General features: G+C 38.6%; 1 protein-coding gene across 1 annotated transcript in view; it reads right to left on the bottom strand.

The window, feature by feature from the left end:
• Positions 1–16289, bottom strand: part of cxadr (CXADR Ig-like cell adhesion molecule) — a 75028-nt gene extending 58739 nt beyond the window's left edge. Inside the window, exon 1 of the mRNA XM_028467414.1 lies at positions 16091–16289. Within this exon, the coding sequence (XP_028323215.1) occupies positions 16091–16157 (67 nt within the window). The 5' untranslated portion in view covers positions 16158–16289. The remainder of the gene's footprint in view (positions 1–16090) is intronic.
• Positions 16290–26889: the final 10600 nt, after the last annotated feature.

Below are 26889 nucleotides of genomic sequence, written 5' to 3'. Positions count from 1 at the left end.
CCATCTTGGATTATGTCGTCACCAGTGCGGAAATAACTTAAAGCAGAATTAAACGTTTACAAGATTATTTAATTCTGAATGAAAATAGGATCAAACCAGCCAACAAATTTGGATTTATGTTTAATTCGGAATTACATTTGCATTCGGAATTAACTGTTTACAAGGTCAGAGAATTGAAGTTTTATTCTAAATGAAATGGGAATTAAAGCTCTCATGTAAACGTGTCCACTGTTTATGTCTGTGACGATTCTCATTTATCCAGGTCATGCTAATTCTGGTAGCTTAGTTAAGGCATGCACTAAATAATTTCCTCGACTTTTGTCAAATGCATGCTCTGTCTCAGGGAGAACAAATGTAGAAATGATGTTTTTCCCCAGCTAGTGAAAAGAGCCAGTTGTTGCGAGTGCCAGGTTGATTGGCAACTGGTTGGGGGATTTACTCTTCCAATTATAAGCCACTCAAAATCAGCAAGCCACGCAGCTCTGTGAGGGCTTCATGAATTATACACAAGCTCCCTAAAGACATTTAACAGCTGGCTCTTAAGGAACTTAACAGCAGCTAGTGCTGCCTAGCTACCAGTGTGCCTGCTTATTAAACAGCAGCATTTGTGATTACGGTTGTGCGGTAATGTGTGTCCTGACCAACATAAACCACCTAGTCACTGAGCTATTTTCAATTCAATCTCATCATTCTGAGGGACAACTAGGCCAACTACTGGTTTCCTCACATGGTGTTGAGATGCACTATAGTAATTAAATGTCTGTTGAAGCTTGCCAGCCTTGCAGCAGTCCAGACATTAAACCTTTTATTATAACTAAATACGGCAGATGTCGCAGTCAACACACCTATTGATCATACAAAGGCAACAGAGTACAAATTTCAAAGGCATAGGGACAGGTTATATTGTTTTAATGATTTTAATGGAAGAGAAAGAAAAAATAGAGGCAAACAGCGACATTGGCTTTGGAAATCTATTTATGAAACCATTTTAAAGTATTGGGAGAGCTTAGAGCATAATAAACACTCATTATGCCAATGTCTGGCAATACCCTGCAACCAGCTCCACTCAGACCTCTCAACTACTGTTTAGTCAAGTGTATACTCAACATTTGTTTAGTGCATACCACTAAATTAAACAGTTGTTTAAAGCTAACAACGGTTTAGTTATGAATAGTTTGAGTCTGGCTAAACCATTCAGAGATCTGAGGGGTATTTCGTCAAACCCAGCTCAGGGTTAAATCCAGGTTTAACCTGAGAGTCAGGCTCAGTTAAGCCGGGTTCTAACTGAAATGGCGATTTTATCAAAGAGAAAACACCTTAGTTACCATAGTAACACAGTCCGTGGGTCAAACCTGCTCCTGACCAGGTTTAAGGAGCAGGCTTGGCTTAAGCTGCAGACCCACACTCATGAAACCACGTCATCATTATTAAATAAGTCATTTAGTAATGCTTTAAAACACAAAGATCTCTACAAAATGAAAAAAAAGGGAAAAAAACTTTTTTTTTAATTTCTTTTTTTTTTCAAATACCGCTTTAATATAGGTATTTTAAAAGGAAATTAAATAGAATATCATGGTAAATGTTTAAACATAATTTAAAATTGCAATAACTATAGAATCATTGTTATGTGTTTAATTTGTACCGTATTTTTAATTAGATGATCACAGTCTCCATGTGTTTAAACCATTAGTATGAGGATGCATGCGTATCTATCGCCTCTGTTTACCGCACGGTACAAATGTCCATTTATTGATCAGAGATTAATAATGAGAAAGCTTTGAATACAGAGAGGGAGGGGCTCTTCAGGGACAGTCACAGGGCAGAGTGAAGGCTCCCCAATGATAAAAAATACACCATCGCATTTCGGGATATGAGCGCAGTGCTCACCTGCACCTGAAGTATCTGCAGTGTTGGATGGGACATCCAGCAACGCACACAGCACCGCTGAGCTACTCCCTCTGTTTATTTGAATTTAACTTTAAGTGCTGAGTTCAACAAACAATTCAAACACTCACAAGTCTCATAAATTACATATTTAATTGTGAGTTACAGCAGTCTTTCATTAAACGCTGACACGTGTTAAAAACGTATCAAACTCACTTGATCAGTGTGTGATCACATGCTTCAGTTGTTTTCTGTGATTCATTGACAACATTTTTTTTTTACGTGTCCATCCTTGATTCTCACTGCTCCGTAACAGATGACTTCACATCCTGTTGGTTTTCGTCAGTGGTTTTAATTGGCTGCTTATTCATTGTAAAAGCTGCAGCGCATGTGCCCTCACTCTCTAATCATTAAATCTGTGATTGATCTCGTGGGTCTTATGACGTCCACTTAAGCTAAAACACTGTCAGATGGCTTGGCTCAGCTGGAGAGCTTCAAGCTGAGAAGAGTTTGATGGAATGGTAAAAGCCAGCATGGTCACAGACGGCTTAGCTAAACCAGGTTTAAACTTTGATGAAATACCCCCAAGGTTGTTGGATGATAAACTCCATCAAAACATACCTTGAGAAGCTTGAAGTGGTCCTACCATCTTACAAACTTTGAGTCAGACACTATTGACATATCACAAATTAATAATGAAATTTGAAAATGTTCTAAAGCAATTGTTATTTGTTGTTGCAGACTTAGCTCAACACTTAATAGGAAACCTGGACAAATAAAAGATTACTGGCATCATTAGTAATAAATATGGAGGTTAGCATTTCTGCCTCGTAGGCAGAACATTGTGTGCAGAACACAATCTGCAGGGTTAACTTGTGTGGCATCTGTGGCTAGTTCTTTCTCCTCGTACAAAAACATTCCCATTTGATTGGTTGTATCAAACTTGGCTGTGTGTGTGTGTGTGTGCGCGCGCGCGCGCGTTGTTTTTCCTATGGTAAAATGGGATAAGCTCCAAAGGGTACACACTGAGTTCTTCTGGAGTTGATCTTTTTTAACCAAAACCTGCTCCTGCACCAACCTCCTGAACTCAGATTCTACACCAATAATCTTAGAATAATAAGGGCACAAATTGATTTTTTACAGGAAATAGGGATGGGCGATATAGACTAAAACAATTGTCCCGATAATTTCTGGTATTTATCACGTAATGATAAAAATTACAATAAATAAAAACAATAAATAAATGAATAACTAAAACAATTCCCAACTTAAAGTGTAAACCTTCCTTACAAACACAAATAAATCTGAATACATCAACGCTAGACACATTAAAAAAGGCTACAATAGCTGCTGACTCAGAGCTCATATATTAGTGCATGTGGGTCACTATTAGTGTTATTGTATGTATTTCATTTATTTCCTCACTGGAAATAAAATCATTTTCTAAAAATAGCTCTAATAGTATTTTTACTGCTTTAATCTTGTTTATGTATATATCTGATAATGAGTTACATTAAGTTAGCGTTGATAAGTATCTCTCTGATTTCCTATAATTAAGTCAGATCAAGCTTATAGATTTCATCATTCAGGTCATTTTGGTGTAATAATCACAATATAAATATTGCGTTTCACAAGTTGGGAAGGGTAAATAGTAGGGATGTCCCGATACAACTTGAGTATTGGCCGATACCGATCAGATATCAGCACGAATCATACATACTTTTATTACTTATTTTGAAGTGTGGAATGTTGGAAAAAGCTTGATCAAGTGATGTTACTCAAACAGAGAACAATAGTCAGCAACAGTAGGAATGAGAAAAACTCACCCATTAATTATTAACAAATTAGTTACATAAATTTGAACCTTCAACATATTATCTAGAGCATTCTACAATTGAATAAATATAATATAATATATATCAGAGATTTTAGATGCAGTTTGATAAAATCTGATATTCGTTTTCTGGCTGATGTCCGATCGGGACCCCCCAGTGAATAGTGACATTAATATTCATGCTAACATTTATCTCACACGACGTGTGACATGTTAGCTTTTATCCTTCCATTAAAGTGTTAAATCATACCATAAACAAATCGGTGGCTCTTTGGGGTTTGATGATAGTAAGCCGTGTACTTTTTACTTGGTCTATTCCTTTAATGGAGTGATTAGCATTAGCTCTTAGCCCAGTCTTATATGTTTGTGGGTTAGCTTAGCTTAGTTAGCTTTAGTCCAGTTTCCAGTTCATAATTGTTGCATCTCTGTCCCTGTGTTTGTGGGAACTTTGGGTGGATCTGACGGAGGAACTTGGACTGGTTCGCTTTGTTGGATGGTTGTCTGGTCTTAACCAAGTAGCGGTGTGTGATGTACCGCTGCCTGGCAGCTTCATGTAAGCCGTGACGAGCACCGCACAAATGGCCTGTGGCCTTCACTAATTTCCGACATGAGAATTTATCGTTTCTATCATTTGATGACATATTCTTACCGGTGAGTATGTTTGAGATGATATATCGCAAACGATAACATATCGCTCATTGTTAACAGTAACCCAGTAAGTCATGGGTATGTACTCCAATACTTCTAAAACATGTTAACATACTCTAATTATTTTTTTAATTAAAATTACAGACCAATGCATTGCAGACTAATACGGCCAATGTGTTCCTGTAATGTGATAAGCTAATTAGCATTTTACTTCCACACAAACACAGGCATCAGAACTGACTTTGGAGTCTGCTTTACTGGAAAATTAGGACACGGTGTTTCCCTCATTATAAATACAAGATCACAATTGAAAGAAATACACTGTTCAAAGGCTCCTCCAAGATGTAAGAAGTATGTTTTTCCTTTGTGTTACTGCAATGACCTGATTCTCTCATAGAAAAGGGTTTCAGCCGAATCTCATATAATGCTCTTTTATAAAAGAAAACATTTTTTTGTCTACATAAATCTGACAGACAAAGAACATTTGGAAAAAATTCCACAGTTTACAGTAACTGTCTTATGTCTTATCTTCCGATACGATAAACATGTTCACTGCAATCCTGAGATTGGATTGAAGCCACATTAACAAAGCACTGAGGCTGGAACAGATATTCTATAAAAACAAAACATAACCCAGAATGGGTTTTTTGCCTCTGAAAAATTGGAATAAAATCTTTTCTGTGATGATTTTTTTACAATCTGATGAGGCAACCAATGTCCTAAGAAATTGGATTTTCTGGCATTAATTCTGTGTTGCCTTGGAACAATATTATATTAAATAGGAACTACAGCCCACATCAAAGGAACATTATAATTTCTGTCAGCAATCAAAATGGCGAGGAAAATGACTTTCCTCTAACAAATCACCTTTCTTTTGTACTGACAGGAGTATTAGCATAAATGTGTCATCATTTGACAAAATGATTAAACAACACCGAAGAAGCACAATGGGGGGGGAAGAAGGAAAGAATCAAACGTTTTAGCAGGCAACACACTATTGCACTATGGCTACAATATTTAATGCTTTTCAATGAGATGAACTGCTAAAAAAACATCCTTTTTCAGCTGCTTTACTTCCTAAATCTCCCATCTGCTGCAGTCATCTACTTCTTTTGAATTTTTTTCCATTTTTTGAAGATTAGGCACACGATTACTCTATGGTGTTTTTAGTAGTCAGAGCAGGGCATCTTGCAGCTAAATCCTCACCTTCACATCAGCTCAATGAAAAAATGCTCAGATATTTAGATGAAATAATACAAAACACAAAGTGTTATCTATAAAATGAAGAATCCAGAGTGCCCAGTAAGACATTATTAGCCACAATAAACTATAAAGTCTGTTCCACACGATAAGGTGCTCCATGCGTGGAGCATCACAACACTCAGTGCTATGACATTGCACCACAGATAACCATAATCAGATGTTCAGGCACGTGTGGGACAGAGCTGACAGGTTTCTAGCAGGTACCAGTGGCTCCTGAGTCCTGCACACACGCAGAACCCCGGGGGCCAGCCTGCCACACCACGTATCCTCACGCCAAGATGTCTTATTCAGTGTTACACAAAAAAACAACAATGAATACATAGTTACAAAGCTTGGACAAAAATATACCAGCATAAGCACGAAGGAACTAGAGTAAAGCTTTAGACGTCGCTCAGTTTCTCTGTTTGAATCACATTGAAAATTAAAAAGGAGTATTGCCTATTATCTTTATGACTTCAGAAAACTCATTGTTTGAAAAAAGTGATTATCATTACAAAATTGAAGGAATCCTAGGGCTGGGCGATATGGACCAAAACTCATATCTCAATATTTTTTCTCAAAATAGCGATATTAAATATAAATTTTGTTACTTTTATTTTAATGAAGTCTCACCAGAAAGACAATTCTGGGGTAAATTCAACAATCCAAATGCCACACAGACACATTTACTAACAAACAGCGGCACAATTAGACTTTTTCTCCAATAAAGGACAACACGTGTGATTAAGTTCTATAGTGTGGCTTGTTTAGGGGAAGGTCTGGGTTAAAACGCACTCAGCAATCTATCAAACTGGGCTATTCATGCTGTTCTGAGAAGTAGTAAAAGCAGCAACTCCAAAAACAAGTATTTTAAAACATAAGCTATCAAAATTATGGACATCAATATAGGTGATAATGTAATTTTTTAAATCCCCAAATCAGAAAACTCTATATATTGCCTAGCTATAAGGAATCCATCACTTTCCTTCCCAGTGCAAACAAGGCTGTAAACGCTTTAAGCATAGACTGTTTTGCAAGGCCTCCAATGTTTTATGAACACAAATAATAATTTGGGACCATATCACCAATTTCCATTAAGGCTGAACAATTTTGGAAAATATACCAAATATACCGTTTAGCTAAATCCAGTATATTTACAACTTCGGCTGTACATTAATACACACCCAGGATTCTCGCCAGCGCTGATGAGATACAGAGTGATGTCTCCCCCTACGCTACATTTTCAGCACCGTAGGGGGGATTTTCTGTCGTGTTTTCCTTTTCCAATCGGTACCATCGTAATATTTGTTGCACACTTGGACACAAAAGGGACTTCCGGTCGTGCACAGGTTGTTTTAACTCTCTTTTTAATCTGCATAACCAAGAAACAAATAGATCTGCTGCATCATCTGAATATGGATGCTCTCCTCTTTACCTGAGGACCCCAAGGACCCCTGCCACCACTTAGCTGCCCCCGTTGCCTGTCTGCATCCTCCGCTTGGAAACCGTAATTACTGTCCAATATAAACAGTGCGCTTCAACCAGATGTACAGTAGCGTGTAGTGCACATGAAGCAGCTCGTCATGTTTCTAACTCACAAGTTCCAACAGATCATTCTACATGCGTTCGTATGGATATGAATACCGTGTGGTTGAAACGTGTTCGGGCTTAAAGAGACATCAACTTCATTCGGGTCGGACAGGTCCAGGCGTGTTCTCTCAGACTGAGGCCGGGTCTTCTTTTTTCGGCCAGATTAAATCTCTATGGGTGCTTCCTCCACGCATGTGTGAGTGCCTGTATGTTTGTTCCAATATTACTGCAGTTCCCACATAATCAGCTTCGTTTGCACGCAAGTTATGTAACCACTCAAATTCACAATTGAAATGAATCATTCAGCCTTAATTTCCATTGGTAAATTTAAACAAAATTTGGGACATTTTGAAATGGAAAACCAGTTTTGCCAAATGTTCAAGTAACACTGCTTTCCAAATGACAGAACAGAAACCCTCCAGATCACCTTCACCGCCTGCTGTGCTGCTTTCAAACAGTTCATCTTGAGAAAAATGGTCCTCTGCTGCTGTTTGTAGTGAGATGTGAGCTATGTAACAACTATTATTGCCACAGCTTACAGCTGATGTGTTGCACACTCCATTATTCCTCATTAGCAGCGGAGGGTGTGTTGGTTGCAGCAGATCTGGGCATCAAGTGGCTAAATGATGAATGTGCTTGGGGAGGGTGTTTATTGCCTTTACAGTGAGACACAGCAATGATGACCGATGGACTCAGGAGAGCGGGGAATGTCAGCAAGGGTGTGACCTTGTTTTAACTGATAGCTTATAAAAAATAGCAGAGGGAGTGCCTGTCCTTTACTACAATCTTCAGCTCCCTGTAAACACTACAGATCTAGTTAAATTGTGTCAGCTGTAAATTACAGAATGTGTCAAAAATTAAAGTATAAAATATCCCTACTATGAGCTCATGGATTTATTATACCCACATGAAGGGTAGGGGCGTATTTTCTTTTGTTTTTCTTTTTACAAGATGAGCAATTAGTTCAAATTGCAACCTTGACTAAACCTATTGGCATTATGTATTTAAATACAGAAACACTCATACAAATTATAAGGAAACATAACAAAAGCCTGAATTTTCTTTGGGTGGAATCAATGTTTTATATGACAATGAAAAAAGAGACTTATGGGTTAAATTAGAGCTGTCAAGAGCTTAAAAAAATTGTGCAATTAATTAATATTTAATTTAATTATTTGAGACTAGACCCAAGGGCTGCTGACACCTTTAGTTTTAACCATCAGGGGTAAATATTGGTGTGTACTTTTGTCAATCTCTAAATAATAAAAAAAATACAAATTAAATTTGAATTTCTCAGCAATACAATTAACACCATCCTTGTTGTTTTTTTTCTCCTTCAGAAAATAATGTTTATCCAGTGACTTTGTTCATTTGTCAGTCATGGATTTATTCATTTTGGCTCTGAATTCTGTCATCTTGTCCAGGTTTGGCAACACTGCCTGCTCGCAGAATGTAGCAGCTAGCACTGTCCAAGTGTCTGTGCTAGCCGCTACATGTTTAGCATTGAGGTGGTAGTAAAGGACTGCTCGGGACGCTAAACAATGAAGAAGAATGGTGCAAAAAACTCCAACCTCCAATAATGGAAGAAGCTTGCTTAACAAATGCCATTTCATATACGTTTATGTGTAACTTACTGCACTTATCAGTGAATTACTGCTTCAAAATACCTTTTTCTCATCCTTCTGAAGATACTGGTGTTTATTCTGAATAGTAAACCTCTTTCATTTATAATCAACCATGTGATTTGGAAAATATTATACATGAATTACTCCCTAATAAATTAGGGAATCTGTGATTATGCTCACGGTAAATATCATGCACTGAAACTAAATATATATACATATATTTCCTTAAGCTATTTCTACACCAAGCTGTTTGGACTTTAAAAAACGGATTATTATGTCATTATCTATTTATTATTCATACTTTTATGAATCTAATAAAAGCAACTCTGTAGTTGGTATAAACCTCATTACATCCAGATTAGCTACAGCTTTTTTAAGTTACTGATTTACAAAGTGTTTTTGTTTACTATTACCGTACTGGTTCAAGACCACTTGCACTTTTTTTTAATTTTATTTTATTTTTTAAAAGTCATGATCAATGATGTTTTGTTATAATGTAACCATTTTACAAATGCATGTTTTGATTTGTTTCTGTAAAACATGCTGTCAGTCAGAGCACAACAAGGTAACTGTCACAGGTGTGAAGATTTAAGCAAGTACGTTTAAAATAGCGGTCCTAAAAATGTGCAAAAAAATATTTAAATAATCGTGACTAAACAAAAAAAAATTAGCAATAGACCAGTTAGAAAAAAAAAATTAAATTGCAACTCTACTTAAAGTTTAAAGTAACAAACAGAGATCAGGTTGGGATTTTCACACAGTCATTATTTCCAAGGGCTTAAAACATGATTTTTCCAGTCCATTCTTTAATAAAAGGCTTTGGCAGCAGCTCCAGGATGCAGTTTGACTTTACCTAAGACAAAAAATAAGCTCTGCATACAAAGCAGCTACACCTCCATTACTACATCTCTAAAACAAGCCTGGCTATTAATCTTTTCACTGATTCTCTCCCAGGCAGTAATTTTTCCACTCGGTAATTCCGATTTGAAATGGGATGTGAGGGTGGTGGTGAGGTGATGAGGTAAAAGACGGATCAGCTCTTCACACTCTTTGAAAGGTGAGCCGGAGTTTGCACAGGCCCGGCACACATGCCCAGGGCTGCTGTGTTAAAATATTAACATGTGAGCTTGTGAATATTCATGTGCGGTCGTGCCCATCAGTGGACGGTGAAGGACAGGGTGATATTTCTGGAGTTTAATCCAATTCTGCATGATGCCTGTTTTGTTTCCAAAGACAAGGCACTCAATGGTGAAGGTGAGGCTGCAACATGTTTCAGCCCACACGAGGCAGCAGCAGCATTAGACTGCTGGGTCATCATGGAGAGGAGATGTGACCTTCAGGTGTAACTGTCTGAGTGAGCCAGATGACAGCTGCTCAGGTTGGGCTATTTCTGCTTCCAAGTCAATGCCCTGAAAGACTCCCACAGCTTCACCAACGCAACTGAATAGCAAAACACTTGTTTGTCTAATTAGGAATCATAAGTAACTTAAGGTGATTCTGGAAATCCATATTTGAAGCAAAGTATCTGTGCAAAGCAGGGTTGGGGTCAATTAAATGTTTCAGTTACAATTATGTTTTCAATTATCCATGTTCAATTACAATTCAATTACCATTACAGTGACCAGCATTTTTTCCAGTTACATTTAAATTACAGTGATTAAAATTATAATTGACCCTAACTGTGGTGCCAAATAACATGAGTATTTGTATCTACTGGGAAAATAAATGACTCAAAGCATGCATGCAAACAAGGGGGAGGGTAACTGTTGGTGCTCAAGTGCACTACCTCGTATCTACGACGTGTCTGTTTTCAAAACGTAACCAGGCAACCAGTCATTGGCAGGAGGCTTATCAGGTAAGCGTCTTCTGCGCATGTTCATGTTTTTACAAGCGTTCTGTTTGTTTAAGGCCAGCCGCCTCCTTCCACACTGACCCAATGAACAGGAGCGCAGAGAGAAGTGTGAGATGGCAGCATGAAAACAAGAGCCGAGGTCATGATGAAAGAACACAACATTGGGAATTTCCAAAGCTTGCGGTCCTCAGGATCTTTGGTGATGATTAAAAAAATTGCAGTGTTTCACTAACAATAAAAAAAACTAGGGGTGCATGGATTCCGATTTTAGCCAATCCCAATTTATTTTCTATAACTGACAACATTAAACAACCGTGAAACAATACAAAGTTGTTTTAACTGCACATGATGTAGTTATCTCAAATATAAATGAAAAGTTTAGAGCATTGCTGTCCAAAACACTAAATTATAGCAGTTCCTTTAGTCTTTCATTTTTCACATTTTAAAAACAAACAATACTGGTGCAACAGGTTACGCTGCAGACCTGTTTTAAGCACTTTGCCAAAAATAAAAGAGCAGTATTTTGGTTTTACAAATAAAGAAAATGACAAGGTTTGAAGTAGATGATGAAATAATGTTAGTGCCAAAATTAAAATGTCCAAGTGCAGCAGCTTTGTGAATATTTAAATGTAAGAATAAAAATAACTTGACATAGGCAACTGGCGGCCGTCGGTCTAATTCTGTGCGCCCCCAATAACAAATCCACTGTAATTCAAGAATTTGGACATAATATGAAAGGTAACATAATACACAAAATAAACGACAACAATTACACAAATGACGGAACCGTAAAAAAAAACGGCACAGATTGCCAGCAAAAATTCCCAAAATGACACATACATAAAATGACTCCAGAAACACACAAAATTACTAAAAACTCAGAAAAAAAACTACACAAAAAGACAAACAACTACAAAAAACCCTTTGTTCTTTCCTGTGTTAATGCTCAGATTTGTCATTATTCTTAATACTGGAATGAAAGTCGACAATGTGACTTTCGGATCAAACAATTTTTTTTTTGCCCCCACTGTGATAGAAGTTGCCCATTCCTGGCTTACAGGATCAAAGCTCCGAAAAGTCAAACATTCTACAAAAAATGAAGTGAAGCATGAGTAACATTTTCCGAAGACAACGGGTAATGACAAAACTAAACATGGCACAGGTTACTTGTTCTCAGACTTGTTGCAGTCACTTGTACATTAATGGAAGCTTTTTATTGATATCCAATGCCATGAACTCCATAATTTTCTCCGCTGTGTGAACTTGCTGTGAGTGTGAGTAGACACATCATTGTGTGTATTACCATCTCTCTTTGCACACAGCTTTGACCGGCTGCCTGAATGGGCGTGTCTTACTGCTACAGCAGTAACGCCCATAATCAAGTCATTTTTTGAATTTCCCCCCTAGTGGCAGGTCAGCAGAAAGCCGGGGTTTAGTTACTCTTTAACCTGTGTAACAGACATGCACACATGATGCGGTAGGATGGGCCAGTCAGTCATCTCACAGCAGAAGGGGACAGTGGCTGCCTAAGATCTTTGCAGAGGTAAAAAAGATTGGTTTCATATGCAAAGATCGTCCTATGGCCGATCCCTCAAAATAAAGGAAATAGGCAGCCGATCGATTGGTGAATCCTTATTAGTGATCAACCGATTTAATCGGTCGATTTTTGCGTGTTTTACCTGTATCGGCATTGGCCGATGCGCGGTGTTGGGTTCGCCGATCCGCTTTATATACAGAGCAGCTGCCACAGGCTGCTCTGTGTTGCTGGAGACAGAGGCTGCAGAGTGCAGAGCCCCTCCCCCCACTAGCGGAGCATGAAGGAAGCTCTTAAACCCCAACGGCAAGTTTTAAACTTTCAATGCATCTTTTAACTGTTTAACTTAGCCGACGATGTTCCATGGTTCCGTGTTGTTGTCACAGTTGTATTTAATGAGCAGCTGGCTGGAGGTTTGGCGTGTGTGTTTCTCTCTCTCTCTGCACTGAGGATAGTTTTTAAAACTTTGAGAAGCAGTTTACTACTTGTTTGAATATTTATTCCTGTTAATGTTGATGCAATTTAGAACAGAAACTTGAACAGTTTGTTGCTTCTGACATCACGTTATTTTCCTCTGCTAATGTATGTTCTGTGGTTGTGTTGGAATGGACTATTATTCAAGGCTTCTTTTTGTGTTTAATACTATAATTATATATATTTATACTTAATAATCCTGTTAATAAAATATATCTTCAGTCAGGCCAACTGTGAAAGCTATTTTCAGGACAAGGACGAACAGTTCTCATTCATTATATTTTATGAGATGTCTCACTCTGTTTTTTACTTGTTCTACATCGCCTGTTTTTATTATTTGTTAAATATTTTTTACTTGGTGTCGTTCTACCTTACCTTTGTTCATTTCAATAAATGTTCCTTTTTTTAATTGAGACTTGTACCATTTGTTATTATCATTGTGTAATTTTGTGTTAATTGAGGGAGCAAAAGTAGTACCGGCTCCAAATATCGGCAGTCAGTATCGGTCATCAGCTAAGGCTGATAGAAAAAAAATCGGCATCAGCATCGGCCTTAAAATCGTCGATCCCTACTCCTTATTAAAAACATTATCAAAAGCTGGGTTTCTATTACCCTTGGAAATGCGCAAAATCTAAATATTGCAAGAAGAACCGGTAATAGAAACACCTGAATTTCGAAAAAGCACTCAAATATCACTAAAAGGTTTTGATGTTTTCATGAGGAGGTATTTCAGACGTTTCAATATTGAAATGTGTCGCAAAAGTGTCATGGAAACACTTTTTCGGACGTATACGACGTACATGGTCACTTCTCTCCGAAAAAACATGACGCGGTACGTGTAAACCAAAGAGGAGACCGAGACATTTCTTAGCATTATACTTTAAAATTATTACTGTCACATTAGACGTGAAACAACAAAGAAATACGGAGTGTTATAAAGAGGTTCTGAGCGTCCGTCTTCCTGCAGCAAAGTCTCGCGGGATGAGACTTCACGGGAGTTACGGGGCTCCTGCCCAAAACAACGCTCAATAGAAACACATTCAAAGCGCAAATATACTGTGTCGACATTTAGAAATATCGCTTTTAATTTGCCAAAATCTGTAATGGAAACCCAGCTAAAGATGGAAAAAAAAAATTGTTTTACACTTATTATATTTTCAAATGATACCATTACATCTTTAGGACATCAGAATAAAACTCAAGCATTCCTCTTGACACGTTGTCCAATTCAAAAAATCTGATTTTCAACCTAATGGTAACATGACCCCAAACACCATTCCACATATTCCCAGAAAATAATCTCCTCCCATTAAGGATCACTGAACATGAACACAATAATGACCAAATATGACAAAATCATCATTTTAGAGATTCTGGATTTCCCTCTACGCCAATACTCAACACATAGAGCCTAGTGGATAAATAGGCCAAAGAAAATAGAGCAGAAATATCCTGCTTGTTATTAAAGTGAGGTTCACATCCCCCGATGTATTCCTAAGTCGCACTAAAATTCTGGCAGACACTGTTCTTGCCTACTGAAGTGGAACGGAGCCCAAACGATGAGACTGTGGGGCCATTAAAATGGTAATGAGCACAAACTTGTGTTCACAACAATGAGAATCAGGAGACAAAGGGAAGCCAAAGAGAACACAGTGTAAACCTTATCTTACACTCAATAACTCAAGCTTTTACACTGAGGGATGTGCCGGAAGATCCCAAACAAAGCTCCTCTTTATTATATTTATTCATTCACAAACTAATCAGCACATTGGTATGTCCCTGTTATGAATGGAAATCTGTGGCTTCTCATCAACGCCCAAAACAAAGAAAAATTCTTCCAACAATTGCGAGGCAAAACTAAGTCTAAAGCTAAGGTTACACACTGTTGTTTTGATAGGAGGAGTCAGTAAAGTGCTGGTTTCACTGTAGATTCCAGGAGCCACACCCTGAACTGTGTGAATCAAACCATGATTTGCCCACATTAAAGAAAACAATACTCACTATTAAAAGTTATTTATTGTTCATTAAGAATTCATGACCAAGAGGGAAAAAAATTGTCATCCAGCTTGAAAAAAAAAAAAACACACACGAGACTTGACTTTTTAAAATCCACACTAAAAAGTGCATCGTGGGCAATTAATAACAAGCCTGTATAATAGTGTTTTTGGGTGTTGTCTTCAGAGGAAATGGAAAACCTGCTTTTGTGGGTTTCCAAATCTTAAAGCCAACAATAAACTTCATAGCATCCAAGTCGGAAAAATTATTTAGTTGAAGATTCCTGGATCTCTTCAAGAAAATTCCTTTAACCTGTTTTTTTTAGTTCATGTAAACAAAGCTGCAAACACAGCAAACATGTGGTTAAGGTGAGGCAACAGTCTTCAGACAGGGTGGGGTAATGTGGGGGGCAGATGGCAGACAAAAAGGAGGCACACTTTAAAGTCCTACAGCCACAGGTTTAAAAACAGATCAGTGTGTGTGTGTACGCGTGTGTGTATTGTATATATCGGGGTTCTCAACTGGTCACCCTGGGACCCACATTTTGCCACTTTCGCGACCCACTTTTTTTTTTTGTTTTTTGTTTAGAATCCAACCAAATTTAGTTTTTCTAAAATAGCTGTTGAAAACTCATATAATAATAATAATTAAAAAAAAAAAAAACATTTAATCATCTTTATATTTTCCTGTGCAACATGCAATTCACAACATGCCTGTCAAAAGAAAAGTTTATTTCAAAATAAAAAAAACAAGTCCAACATGAGAGACATTAAGTACTTATAAGTATTTATTTATTTCTGATGAGCTGTCTGCGACCCATTTTGGGGTCCCGACCCACTAGTTGAGAATCACTGGTATATATCATACTACAATATGGTAACCACTTTTCAAACACAATACATTTCACAGGGTATGGAGACAAATTTAGGACAGAACTATTTCAATGAAACAATGAATCATTACTAATGGTTGACTTGTGACACACTACTTTTACTCCTTGGTTTTACCTTTTTTCCCCCCTTACATTTATAATACATCTGGTGTAAAATGTAGGTAGTGTAAACAGTGATACGGTTTAAAATATGATGTAATAATTCCCTCTTTTAAAGAATACTTAAACTTTATTGTACATTGGAGGCCACATCTCAAACAGGCTGTTGTCGGGGAGTACGAACTACTACTACTACTACCTTCCGCTGGAGTTTGTCCTGCTTGAATTAACTCAATATTTCGCTCAAAAACTAAGATTTCAAACTCATTAACTGTGCAGACTTCAAATACAACTTGAAGTGATCTTTCTATCCTTTTTTTAATATATATCTCGCCCGTAATTCCGTGTTGCCGTCCATGGCTAACCAACGTCTACCGTCCGCGGCTCACACAAACACAAACATTCCGTGGGGTCCACATACCTGCTAACAACAGGCTCAGCAGAACACAGCACATCCGGCTCGTCAAACGCTCCATTCCTGAGGCCATTATTCCAACACTAGCGCTTCAAAAGTCGGTGTGAGAACTTCTACCGAGTCCGTGTGAAACGCAGCGGCCCCGCTGGTCTGAAGCATCCAAACTCCACTCCTCCTCTTCCTCGTTTCCTCTTCCTCCTCCTCCTCCTCCTCTCGTGCAGGTGCACCGGGCAGCGCGTCATGACACTTGGATGAATCTCAGCATACAGGGGCTCCCCCTGCCGGCAGCCAAGGGTTACTGCAGCTAGATTAACAGACACCAAACTGAACAGAATAAAAGTAAAATAGACAATGATAAATATACAGGGGTATAAAGAGTACTGATGTATCCTACTCAAGTAGAAGTACTTTTACTTGATTGAAATTATACTCAAGTACAAGAAAGTCATACATAAAAAATTCAAGTACAAGTTAAAAGTAGAACAATTAAATGGTACTCAAAGTAAAAGTCACTAGTTACTTTCAAACCCCACGTTTATTGTTGGTAATCTTTCCACGGTTCCAACTGGCAACTCGGGGGTCACATGGGGCCTTTGGTCTAATTTTGAGAGGCCCCCAAAGTAAACGCACCTTACCAAAACAAAATAAACCTAGGCAAGACCTGTATTCGCAAGGCAAATACGTATTTGCCAATTGAAAATTGGCACAGAAAAAAACAACCTCTGTCTGGATTTGTTGACGAGTCATATAATGCAGGAAATACAGAAAACTGACCTTGACCTTAAATATGACCTTGAGCAAAGGAATTTCGGTTTTTGACACTTGACGTGACCTTGACCTTGACATGTTGGCTCCAAAAAAGTTCAACTGCACATCGTTGACATTGCCCTATGAGATGACATATGAGTCATTGGTGCAGCATTAATAGCTTAGGAGGAGTTCCATAACAAAGCAAGTTGTGGAAGAAAAATAATAAAAAGAACTAAAATTACAGTTAAATACACAAAAGGACAACAAAAATATACCAAAGTACACAAAAAGATGACAAATACGCAAAACATCAAAATACACAAAATGATTTCAAAAACATACAAAATGACAGAAACACACACAAAACCACAACAAAAGAACAACAAAATATGCAAAAGAACAACAAAATACATAAAAGGACAACAAAAATATACCAAACAAATGCCAGAAATACATCCAAAATGTGTCTCTCACACATTTTTGTGGCCACCACTGTGATAAAAGTTGCCTCTGTGTGCACTCATCAGTTCTTAAAAATGGTCTTTCCATATGTAGACCTTGGTGGATAATAAACGAGATGATCATGTAGACAAGCATAGTGTTTAGAAATCACAGTGTTGAATTTATGTAAATGCAATGGAGCACAAAAGCCCTAATGAGTCCAAGAGGAAAACTATCACCATTAGTGAGGCAGTAAAGATACATGAGTGACCATACTTCATCAGTAGTAAAATGTGCAAATGAAAAACAGCAGTAATGAAAGACTAAGAGGACACAAAACTGCAGTAAAACAAGATTGAACAATCAACAGGATTCACAACTACAGCCATAAGCTCAGCGAATAAATGACAGACGTAACTGGTACAAAACTGACACACAACACTTAAGCTAAGACAAATGGTTCAACTCAGAATGTGCAAAGACAGCTACAAAAGATGACAAAGTGTTAACCTGAACAGCTGCTGGAGAAAAAAGAAACATTTTGTGTTGTTCTCAAACAGATACAGCTGACTCAGAACGCTGCAGTTTGGGTCTTAACCAGAACAAAGAGGTCAGAACACATTAGTCCAGTTTTAAATATTTACACTGGCTCCCAGTCAGCCTCAGAATAGACTTTAAACTTCTGCTGCTGGTGTATAAATGTGTGAATGGGTTTGGTCCAGAATACATCAGTGACATGTTAGTCAGGTATGAACCCAGCAGGTCTCTCAGATCTATGGACACAGGTCAGATAGTGGAGAGTAGAGCTCACAGTAAACATGGTGATGCTGCTTTTAGTTGTTATGCTGCAAAGAAGTGGAACAAACTGCAGCAGAGCTGAAGTCAGCATCTAATGTGAACATTTTTAAATCCAAGTTAAAGGCACTTTATCTCTACTGCATATGATTGAGAGAGAGATTTTTGGTCATGTTGTTGTTGTTGATGTAATGTGTTTGTTGATGATTTTAATTAATTTTACTGATGATTTTAAATGTTCTTATTGATTTTAAGTTGTTGAATGTTGTCTGTTGCACTTTTTGATCATGTAAAGCACATTGAGTTGCCTTGTGTATGAAATGCGCTATACAAATAAATTTGCCTTGCCTTGCCTCGGTGGCTCATGTGCCTCACAGATAACATCTTACTTAGTTCACACTTTTGAAGTTCTCTTACAACAAGAAGGTCCTGGGTTCAAGCCCTCGGGTGGACGCTTGAGTCCTTTCTGTGTGGAGTTTGCGCATGTTCACCCTGTGCTGCGTGGGTTTTCTCCGACTTCCTCCCACAATCCAAAAACATGACTTAGGTTGACTGGAGTCTCTAAATTGATTGGCCTTAGGAGTGAATGTGATAGTCTGTCTGTGTGTTGCCCTGCGATGGACGGGCACCCCACATAAAGTGGGTCTGAAAATGGATGGATGGATGGAATCAGTGAAAATCCATACATGTACCTTTTTGATTTTGCACAACATGTTCAATACTCCACAAAAACATGTAAAACTTACCCGAGATCCTTGTTACAGACTGTGAGTTATTGTGGTAGGTGTTGGTTAATCCTTCTACTGATCTTTATCACCTTCCTGTTACTTGAATTTAAAATCCCAAATTATCCATAACACTACTGTATATATTTTACCTGTAAATATATTTAATGCAAATTAACACAATAGTCTTTGTTTCATCTCAATATTCCTCAGTTTTTGTTCAGAAACAAATACATTATATAAAAACAATAAATGACAGAATATTTTCAAGAGTAACATTACTAGTTTACTGCCCTCTAGTGAATCACCTGTACATTAGATGAGCAGTTCTTGTGATCCAGGTATGACAAGCCTATAAACCAGTGATGATTTCGCTGTAGTCAAAGCTTAATTTAGCCACAGGCTCTAAAATCTAAACAGGCAACATATATCCAAAAAACATAACAAAACATTTGTATTAAATGGATTAGAACAATCACACAGACTTTTCTTCTTACAGTTTTTTTGTTTTTTCAAAATACATTTCACAGCACGTATTTTGTATTTGGTCTTGAAATACGACCTGAACGTGTTACGTATTAATGAATTTACACTGCCTTTAGAAAAGGTCTGCATGGAGGTCTTGCAGGAGGTGTATCTTGTGTTGTTGTAGGCCTCAACATTGGTGGAGTTGGGAGAACACCATCAGGTGAAGGGCCAACACTGCTCAACTCAAAACGGGCAGTGTGCTGTGTCTCAAAGTTGTCATCATGGGGTCGTGGCGGCTCTGCAACAAGAAGAATGTGGCGACGATTTCTCCTGGAGAAAGGAACGGGAATCTTTGCAGGTCTCCTTTACGATCCCTAGCTTATCATAACCTTTTGGGGTCAGCATCCTGACAACTTGACCTGGAGACAAGGGTGTAAGTGGTCGGCTTGAAGCGTCACAATAGTGTTTTAAAACGAGTCTCTCATTGCGTAGCTGGGCGTGATCTGCATAGCTGGCTTTGAGCTGGGCTCTACCAGCTTAGTGCTCACTGGAATGGCTGCGTGACATCAGGCGTTCAGCTGGTGAACCAAGTGTTTGGTTTGTTTCTGGTTTGTTTCTGAGGTTAAGATGATTCAGGAACACATGACGTCTGATCAGTGACGTGCAGTCAGGGTAGGCAAGGTAGACAGTGCCTACCCAAGGGTGAATTGATATTTTGATTATTTTTTTTAATTATAATATAATTCTAAACTATTTATTTTTCCATTTTCATTGCCTACAGTACCTATAAGTTTGAAAGTGTCAGCATTTTGTGCTTTTCATAGACCAAATGACTAAACATCGCTATTTCCTGGTACGGCAGAGACGCTGCACAGTCTTACTCCACTGTAAGGCAGGAGGAGGCCACACCCTCTCCCAAAAGCACATTGCTGCTCTGCCTCTGGCCCCATAGCGTCTTTTTATGTGTTTGAACATGCGCAGTCAGTTCCCCAAGATGACAACCATTTACGTAAAAAAGGCAGCTCTCTACACTGCCTTTGGACGTAAACGTGCTATGCTAAATGCTATACGTATCTTCAGAGTGCATTAGTGAATTGATAAAGCGTGACTGCTAGATTTGGTTGCATCTGCACCAAGGAAACCTTTGTGTACAATGTCTATGTACGCATATTGCAGGGACTGAGGAGTAACAGTTTTGTGTGAATGGCAGGCTGGAGCTGGCTCTGTCTGGAGGGCCAATCTCTCTGAATGACTGTAGTGAAGTTCTTTAGCATCCTGTTCTCTTTTGTGTGTTTTCTGAGTTCCTCGAAGTGCACTGTTGAGATGAAACTAACAGGCATGACTTCAAAGGAATAATTTTCAGCTGTACTCATTAGAAATTTGGTAGTTGGATCTCTTGAACGTGTGTCTACACATACATGAGTTTACCTTATTTGTAGACCAGGGTGATGTCGTACAGTAGCTTTGTAGACGTAACATCATTGTCTGGAGACGGGCTGGTGGAGTGTGGCTGGATTTCTTAAAAATTGTCACCAGAGGCTGGTGGTCAATCTCTACCACAATGAGTTTACCATACACATAGTCCTTGAATTTTGAAGGGGCAAAAACATCAGCCAACAGCTCCTTTTTGATCTGTGCGTATCGAGTCTCTGTGTCTGTGACGGTGCGTGAAGTGAAAGGCACAGGTTTACCATTTTGTAAACAGGCAGCTCCACGTCCAAAATATGAGGCATCTCACAGATTGTTTAACATCATAATATGACAGTACTGGTGGGCTTGATAGGCAGACTTTGAGATGGTCAAAAGCCTCCTGATGCTGCTGAAAGCAACACCAAGCAGTGTCTTTGTGAGTTAGCTTCCTCAACGGGGCTGCAATGTCACTAAAGTTCGGGATGAACTTTCCAAGGTAGTTAGCCATACCTAAGAAATGCTGTAGTGAAGTAACATCCCTTGGGACTGGCATGTCTGTGATTGCAGCGGTCCTTGCTGGATCCGCTTTAAGGCCTTCACTTGAGAAAATGTGACCCACATCGCCAACATGATCCGGGCAAAAAACAGGCACATTGCTGGATTCAGTTTGAGGTTGATCTCTTTTGCGCGACCAAGCACTTTCCTTAGGTTAGCATCATGCTCTGCAACATCACAACCTCCGATGATGATGTCATCGACATTCACTAGGGATGTAACGATTCACTCAACTCCCGATACGATTCGATTCACGATACTGGGTTCACGATACGATTCTCTCACGATTTATTTTACAAAATGGAACTGTAGACAAATTTTTTTTTTGGGAAAAAAACTAGAAAATACTGTACTATTTTCCTTTTATTTTTCATTGTCAAAAGAATTCCTTGATAAACAATTCAAAACAATGGAATTTAACTAAAAATAAATCTTGAATGAATAAATAAAGGAATCATACAAATGAAAATGAAGCCTATTCATTTAAATTTTGGTTCTATAATAAACAATGCAAAACTGCAAAATAGTTATTTTTCTTTTAAAAGTGCAACTGAAAATGTATTTTGTGCCTTAACAATTGGACTTAAAAAAATAAAAAAAAACCGTGATTACACTGATTTACGTCATATTTGTTTGGACCAGCAGAGGGCGCTGGTAACATAGTGGTCGGTTGGCATGCAGATATCTTTCAGTGAAGAAGAGAAGCTATGCTAGCAGACAGACCTAGTAGAAAAACGTGACTTTTACAGATATTCAAGTAATATTACAGATATTCTTTCGGTGCTTAAGGGGTAATGAATCATTTATTAACATATTTAAGAGTAGAAGGCGGCCAGAAAGAAAGTATTAGCAGACTCCGCCCTCCGCCTACACTTGTGCACTTTAAAAAAAGTACTGCGATTCAATTTTCAGAAAATCGATATCAACCGTGATACCTATGAATCGATTTTTAACTGCCTTACGATTAATCGTTACATCCCTAACAATCACCGAGCATGCATAGCCAGAAAACAGCTGCTCCATAGAACGCTGAAATACTTCACTGGCAGAGTTTATGCCAAAAGGCATGTGCACAAATCTTTACCGTCCGAAAGGTGTGCTAAATGTTGTTAGCATTGAAGATTTCTTATCAAGCTGTATTTGCCAGAAAGAGTTCTTAGCGTCTAAAACTGAAAACACAGTCACACCTGCCATCTGTGCTGTGGCTTTCTCCACACTAAGCATGGGGTAGTGTGGTCATTTAAGAGCTGTGTTGGATCTCTTCTTTGTCTGTCTTATGTGCTACGACCATTGATGAAACCCTGTCTGTAGGCTCTGCGTAAAATTTGTGTTAGTATCCATGGTGAGCTGGTGAACATCCTGGCTCATTCTCACAATTCCCATGTCAACACAAGCACGGAATTTAAGAAGAGGCTGTCCACAATGAAGAAGGGTAAAGCATGACGCTGCTCCTTTAAACTGCAGGACAGTGTTACAAGGCCCTTGGTTTCAATTTTACTGCCACCATAAGCAACAAGGTTTGTGGCGTTTTCTTTAACTACAGGTTGCTTCAGCTTTAAATGGGCTTGTTGTTAATGTGAACTGTTTCAAATCCTACATCTTTTTCATCATTTTAAGGATTTATGATATTGATGTTCTTATCAATGTCAACGCCATCCACATAAAAAGAATCTTCACTGAGTGTGGCAGGCTCCTCTATTGCTACATCTAAGTGTCCTTTTATTAAAACTGGGCCGGCTGCATGGTGTAGACTTAGAGCATTTTTTGGAAATGGTTAAACTTCTTACAGTTATGACACTGTTGTTCAAATGCTAGACACTTTTTCCGCTTAGCTGCATGGCTGCCCCCACAGTTATTACAGTTAGAAATAGTCCTGTACAGTGACAGTGGTTGTGACTTAGGCTGCTGCTTTCTGTGTGAAAAGGACTTCATGCTGACAACACTGGTAGCGTTTATAGCAAGTGTCTTGCTTCTTTCCTTTGTCATTTCGTGACTACGACAGACGAAAATAGCTTTATTTAAGTTCAAGTCACTGTCTCTCAAAAGTGTCTTCCTCAGAGAATCACTGGTGGTGCCACAGACTATTCGGTCACAGATTAGCTCATCAGCCAAATCTCCAAAATGGCAGCTTTTAGCTTTAATTCTCATCACTGATAAAGGGCTTGATGCTCTCACCTTGTTTTTGATTTTTTTTGTATGAAATGTGTGCCTCTCTATTGTTTTGTTGTTTTGAGGGTTGCAAATTTCACAAAAAATGATGTGTCAGGCACTCTGGGTCCTCTCTGTACTCTGTACCGCTGATTATAGCTCCGTCTCCGCCCACAACACGCACCTCAACCATGTAGACAAACGAGATTGAGGAGGATATAGGCTTTAGTACTTGCAGACTTGTCTAAGGTGGGCTGCAGCAACAAAGATGTAGTACTCCCTCTCGAATATCCGCTAGTTTTCAGCGACATTCCCGTTAAAAAAAGACCTGGTCTGGTCAGCGAAATCCCTCCGCCATCACAGAGATGCAACGTGGCTTTGGTTAGCTTCCAAGTTAGCGAAGTCCGGTAGAACGCTAAGGAGGTACTCACAGGAGGAGAGTCCGTTCAGATTCTGACACCATGTAAACAGTTTGTTGTTTATCTTGCTGGGAGTACTTAATGAGCATGAGTCTGAAGGATGAGACGTGATGATGATCTCACTGGAACACTTTTATTACACACGTCAGTGTGGACACCGCAGCATAACATGCAGTCTGACAACATGCAGTGAACCAAGTGAGCTCTCTACTGGCACAACATGTAAACACACTTACTTAGTATGGTGGCCCTGTATGCACAAACATAATCATTTAGCAAATGATCTACATTAGCTTTAGCAGCTAACTGCCTTTCTGCCTTAGAGAACGATACCACGTTTCCGCAAAAATCGTTCAAAGAATCAGTGCTTCAACGGGAAAAATAATGTAGATCTCTGTCAGACTCACTGCCTGCACCATCAGCCATGGTGAGTTTATACCTCTTGATCTTTGACCTCATGCACAATAACTGGACGAGAGCAAGATTTCCAAGAGTGTGAAAAGCCTTTTTAATTTAAATTCTTATACAGAACTAGAGAAAGAAATGTATTGTCACATGATCAGCCCCACCAACAATATTTGTCACCGTCACCACTTGTTGACACACTGTAGGCCAGGGACAGCTTAAGAGTGATTTTAATGGGCTTTATCTTCATTTTACCAACAACTGTTGGGCATTAGTTTTTCAGCAGATCAGCAGTTTTGATCTCATCATGTGTTTAATAAAGACCATTGCAACAGTTATGTTGTGGCTGAGTTCCTCTTGTCACATTTATCTTTAGTCTATATCTCTTTGTTTTGTTGCTACAAAATGTCCAATAAAGTTTACTTTAGCACTCGGGTTGTCCAGTCTGCTCACTGTTCTCTTTAGTTTTGGCTTGCTTTTCAGAGTCAGGTTCACAGTCCATGCATTGGCAGATGAGTAAATTATTCTTCTCCTTACTTCTTTGGGTGCAGTTACATCAATGACCACACACAAACAACCGCAATTGTCCCAGTTTCTCAGAGTAAAGGCACCATGCATTGCAAGCTGCTCATGGCAATTGTCTTCTGCATGCATAGACAGTGTCTGGAACATATATTTCCTTTGTTTATATGTCGACTTGTTTTACTTTGTCTCCCCTAAACCGCTCTGACATTATTGTCCCTCTGTTTTATTCTGTTTGGCGGATGCTTATGTGCCACTTAATTTACTTGTGCAGTTTGTGTAGTGCCAATCTACTCTGAATTGTTATGTCATTGCATGCGGAATGTGTTTCTCATTCTGCACGTATGACTTTGGGTTTTGATTGAATGAGTTTCGGCTGAGTTTATTTTGAAATCTCGAGTATTAAAATTGATGGAAATTTAGCACCCCCTGCAGGCCTGGCAATGTGGTAAAAACTCACAGTTTTGAACATGATTCATCTCCATTTCATATGGAAATTATGAACTCTTAAGAGGAGTTTGCTTTTAAAGATGGTGTCGTTTGGCCAAAAAATTTGAAAAAGTGCTAAATTTGGCAAAATTGCATACTTCCTGTTGAATTTAGGCTATAAGTCCAAATTACATTTTTGCGTTTTGGGTTAAGTCAATTCAAATCAACTTTATTTGTATAAGGCAATTTACAACATGTTATCTCAATGCGCTGATCAAAATATAAAATTCATAATAAGAAAGAAAAAACCCAACAAGATCCACATGAACAAGCATTTAGCCATCTAACAAAATCAACATCATAAACACCATTAAAGAAACATAAACAATTATTTGATATAGCCTCCATACTCTCCCAGCAAGATATATCTCATGACACGGCAGAGCATCTGTTGTTTGTGTTGGAAACACAGAAACACGGAGAAAATGACAACAACAAGAACTCAGAACAGCCTCAGTGAGGAGCATCCACAAAGCCAATCCTTCCTTTTGTACCATTTACTGTGAAAAGTATGAAACATTTTCTGACCTTACCTTTGCTGAAGGTCTGGTAGCTCAGGTGTTGGTCTCCATCTTTTAAATGCTGTTGTTTTTCCTCAAAAAAAAGTTTCTCTATCGTCTCTAGCACTGTCATCCTGCCTGTAGTGTTGTCCCACTCACTCGCTAGAGCGAGAGAGAACGTAGCACCGGCGGTCACATGGGATCAATTCACTAATGCACTGTGAACTTACGTATAGCATTTAGCATAGCACGGTTACGTCCAAAGGCAGCGTAGAGAGCTGCCTTCTGATGTAAATGGTTGTCATCTTGGGGAACTGACTCATAAAAACACGCTATGGAAACAGAGCCAGAGCAGCCGTGTGCTTTTGGGAGGGGGCGTGGCCCCCACCTGCCTTACAGCGGAGTGAGACTGCAGCCGATCCAGGAAATAGCGCTGTTTAGTAATTTGGGCTATGAAACACACAAAATGCGGACACTTTTAAACTTATAGGTACTGTAGGAAATGGAAAAATAAATAATTTATAATTATATTATAATTAAAACAAATAATCAAAATATCAATTCACCCTTGGGTAGGCACTGCCTACCTTGCCTACCCTGACTGCACGTCACTGCCTACTAAATGCCATCCAGCTAGTTCAAACCAGTGAAAAGTTACAAATTCAAGGTGGCGCTACCAATTCTTGAAATTGCATCAAAAACTACATGTACAATTTTTCACCAAACTATACCATCCTGCCAAATTTCATGAAATTGCATCCCGGGAAGGGCCTCATAAATTCAAGTAAATTGGCAGTTAAAGAATAATAATAATTTTTTAAAAACCTACTGGAACAATAGGGCTTTCGCACCACATTTGGTGCTCGGGCCCTAATAAACTTCTTGGATAACAGATATTATTCAGATAAATAAATAAATGTAGTTAGATTCACAGACCAATGGACCATCATTTTGCTGACTTTACGAATGGGCCCCATAAGGCTCTCCCATTTATTCCCCCTTATAGATGTCTACACATGACTGTTCTTTAATTTTTATGGGAATCGCGAGCTGATTAATAAATAAATAAATACATATTTATTTATTTAGGAAAGCTTTTAAGTGTTAAATCTTGTGCAGTTTTATTTTATTTTCAAATGTAGCCCTTTGAGATTCCTTGGAATGAAAAGTGCATTATA

This window comes from Gouania willdenowi, chromosome 14, assembly GCF_900634775.1.
Source record: "Gouania willdenowi chromosome 14, fGouWil2.1, whole genome shotgun sequence".
Classification (NCBI taxonomy): Eukaryota; Metazoa; Chordata; class Actinopteri; order Blenniiformes; family Gobiesocidae; genus Gouania; species Gouania willdenowi.
The sequence above is the reverse complement of the archived record's forward strand: the minus strand, read 5'-3'. Positions and strand labels throughout refer to the sequence as shown.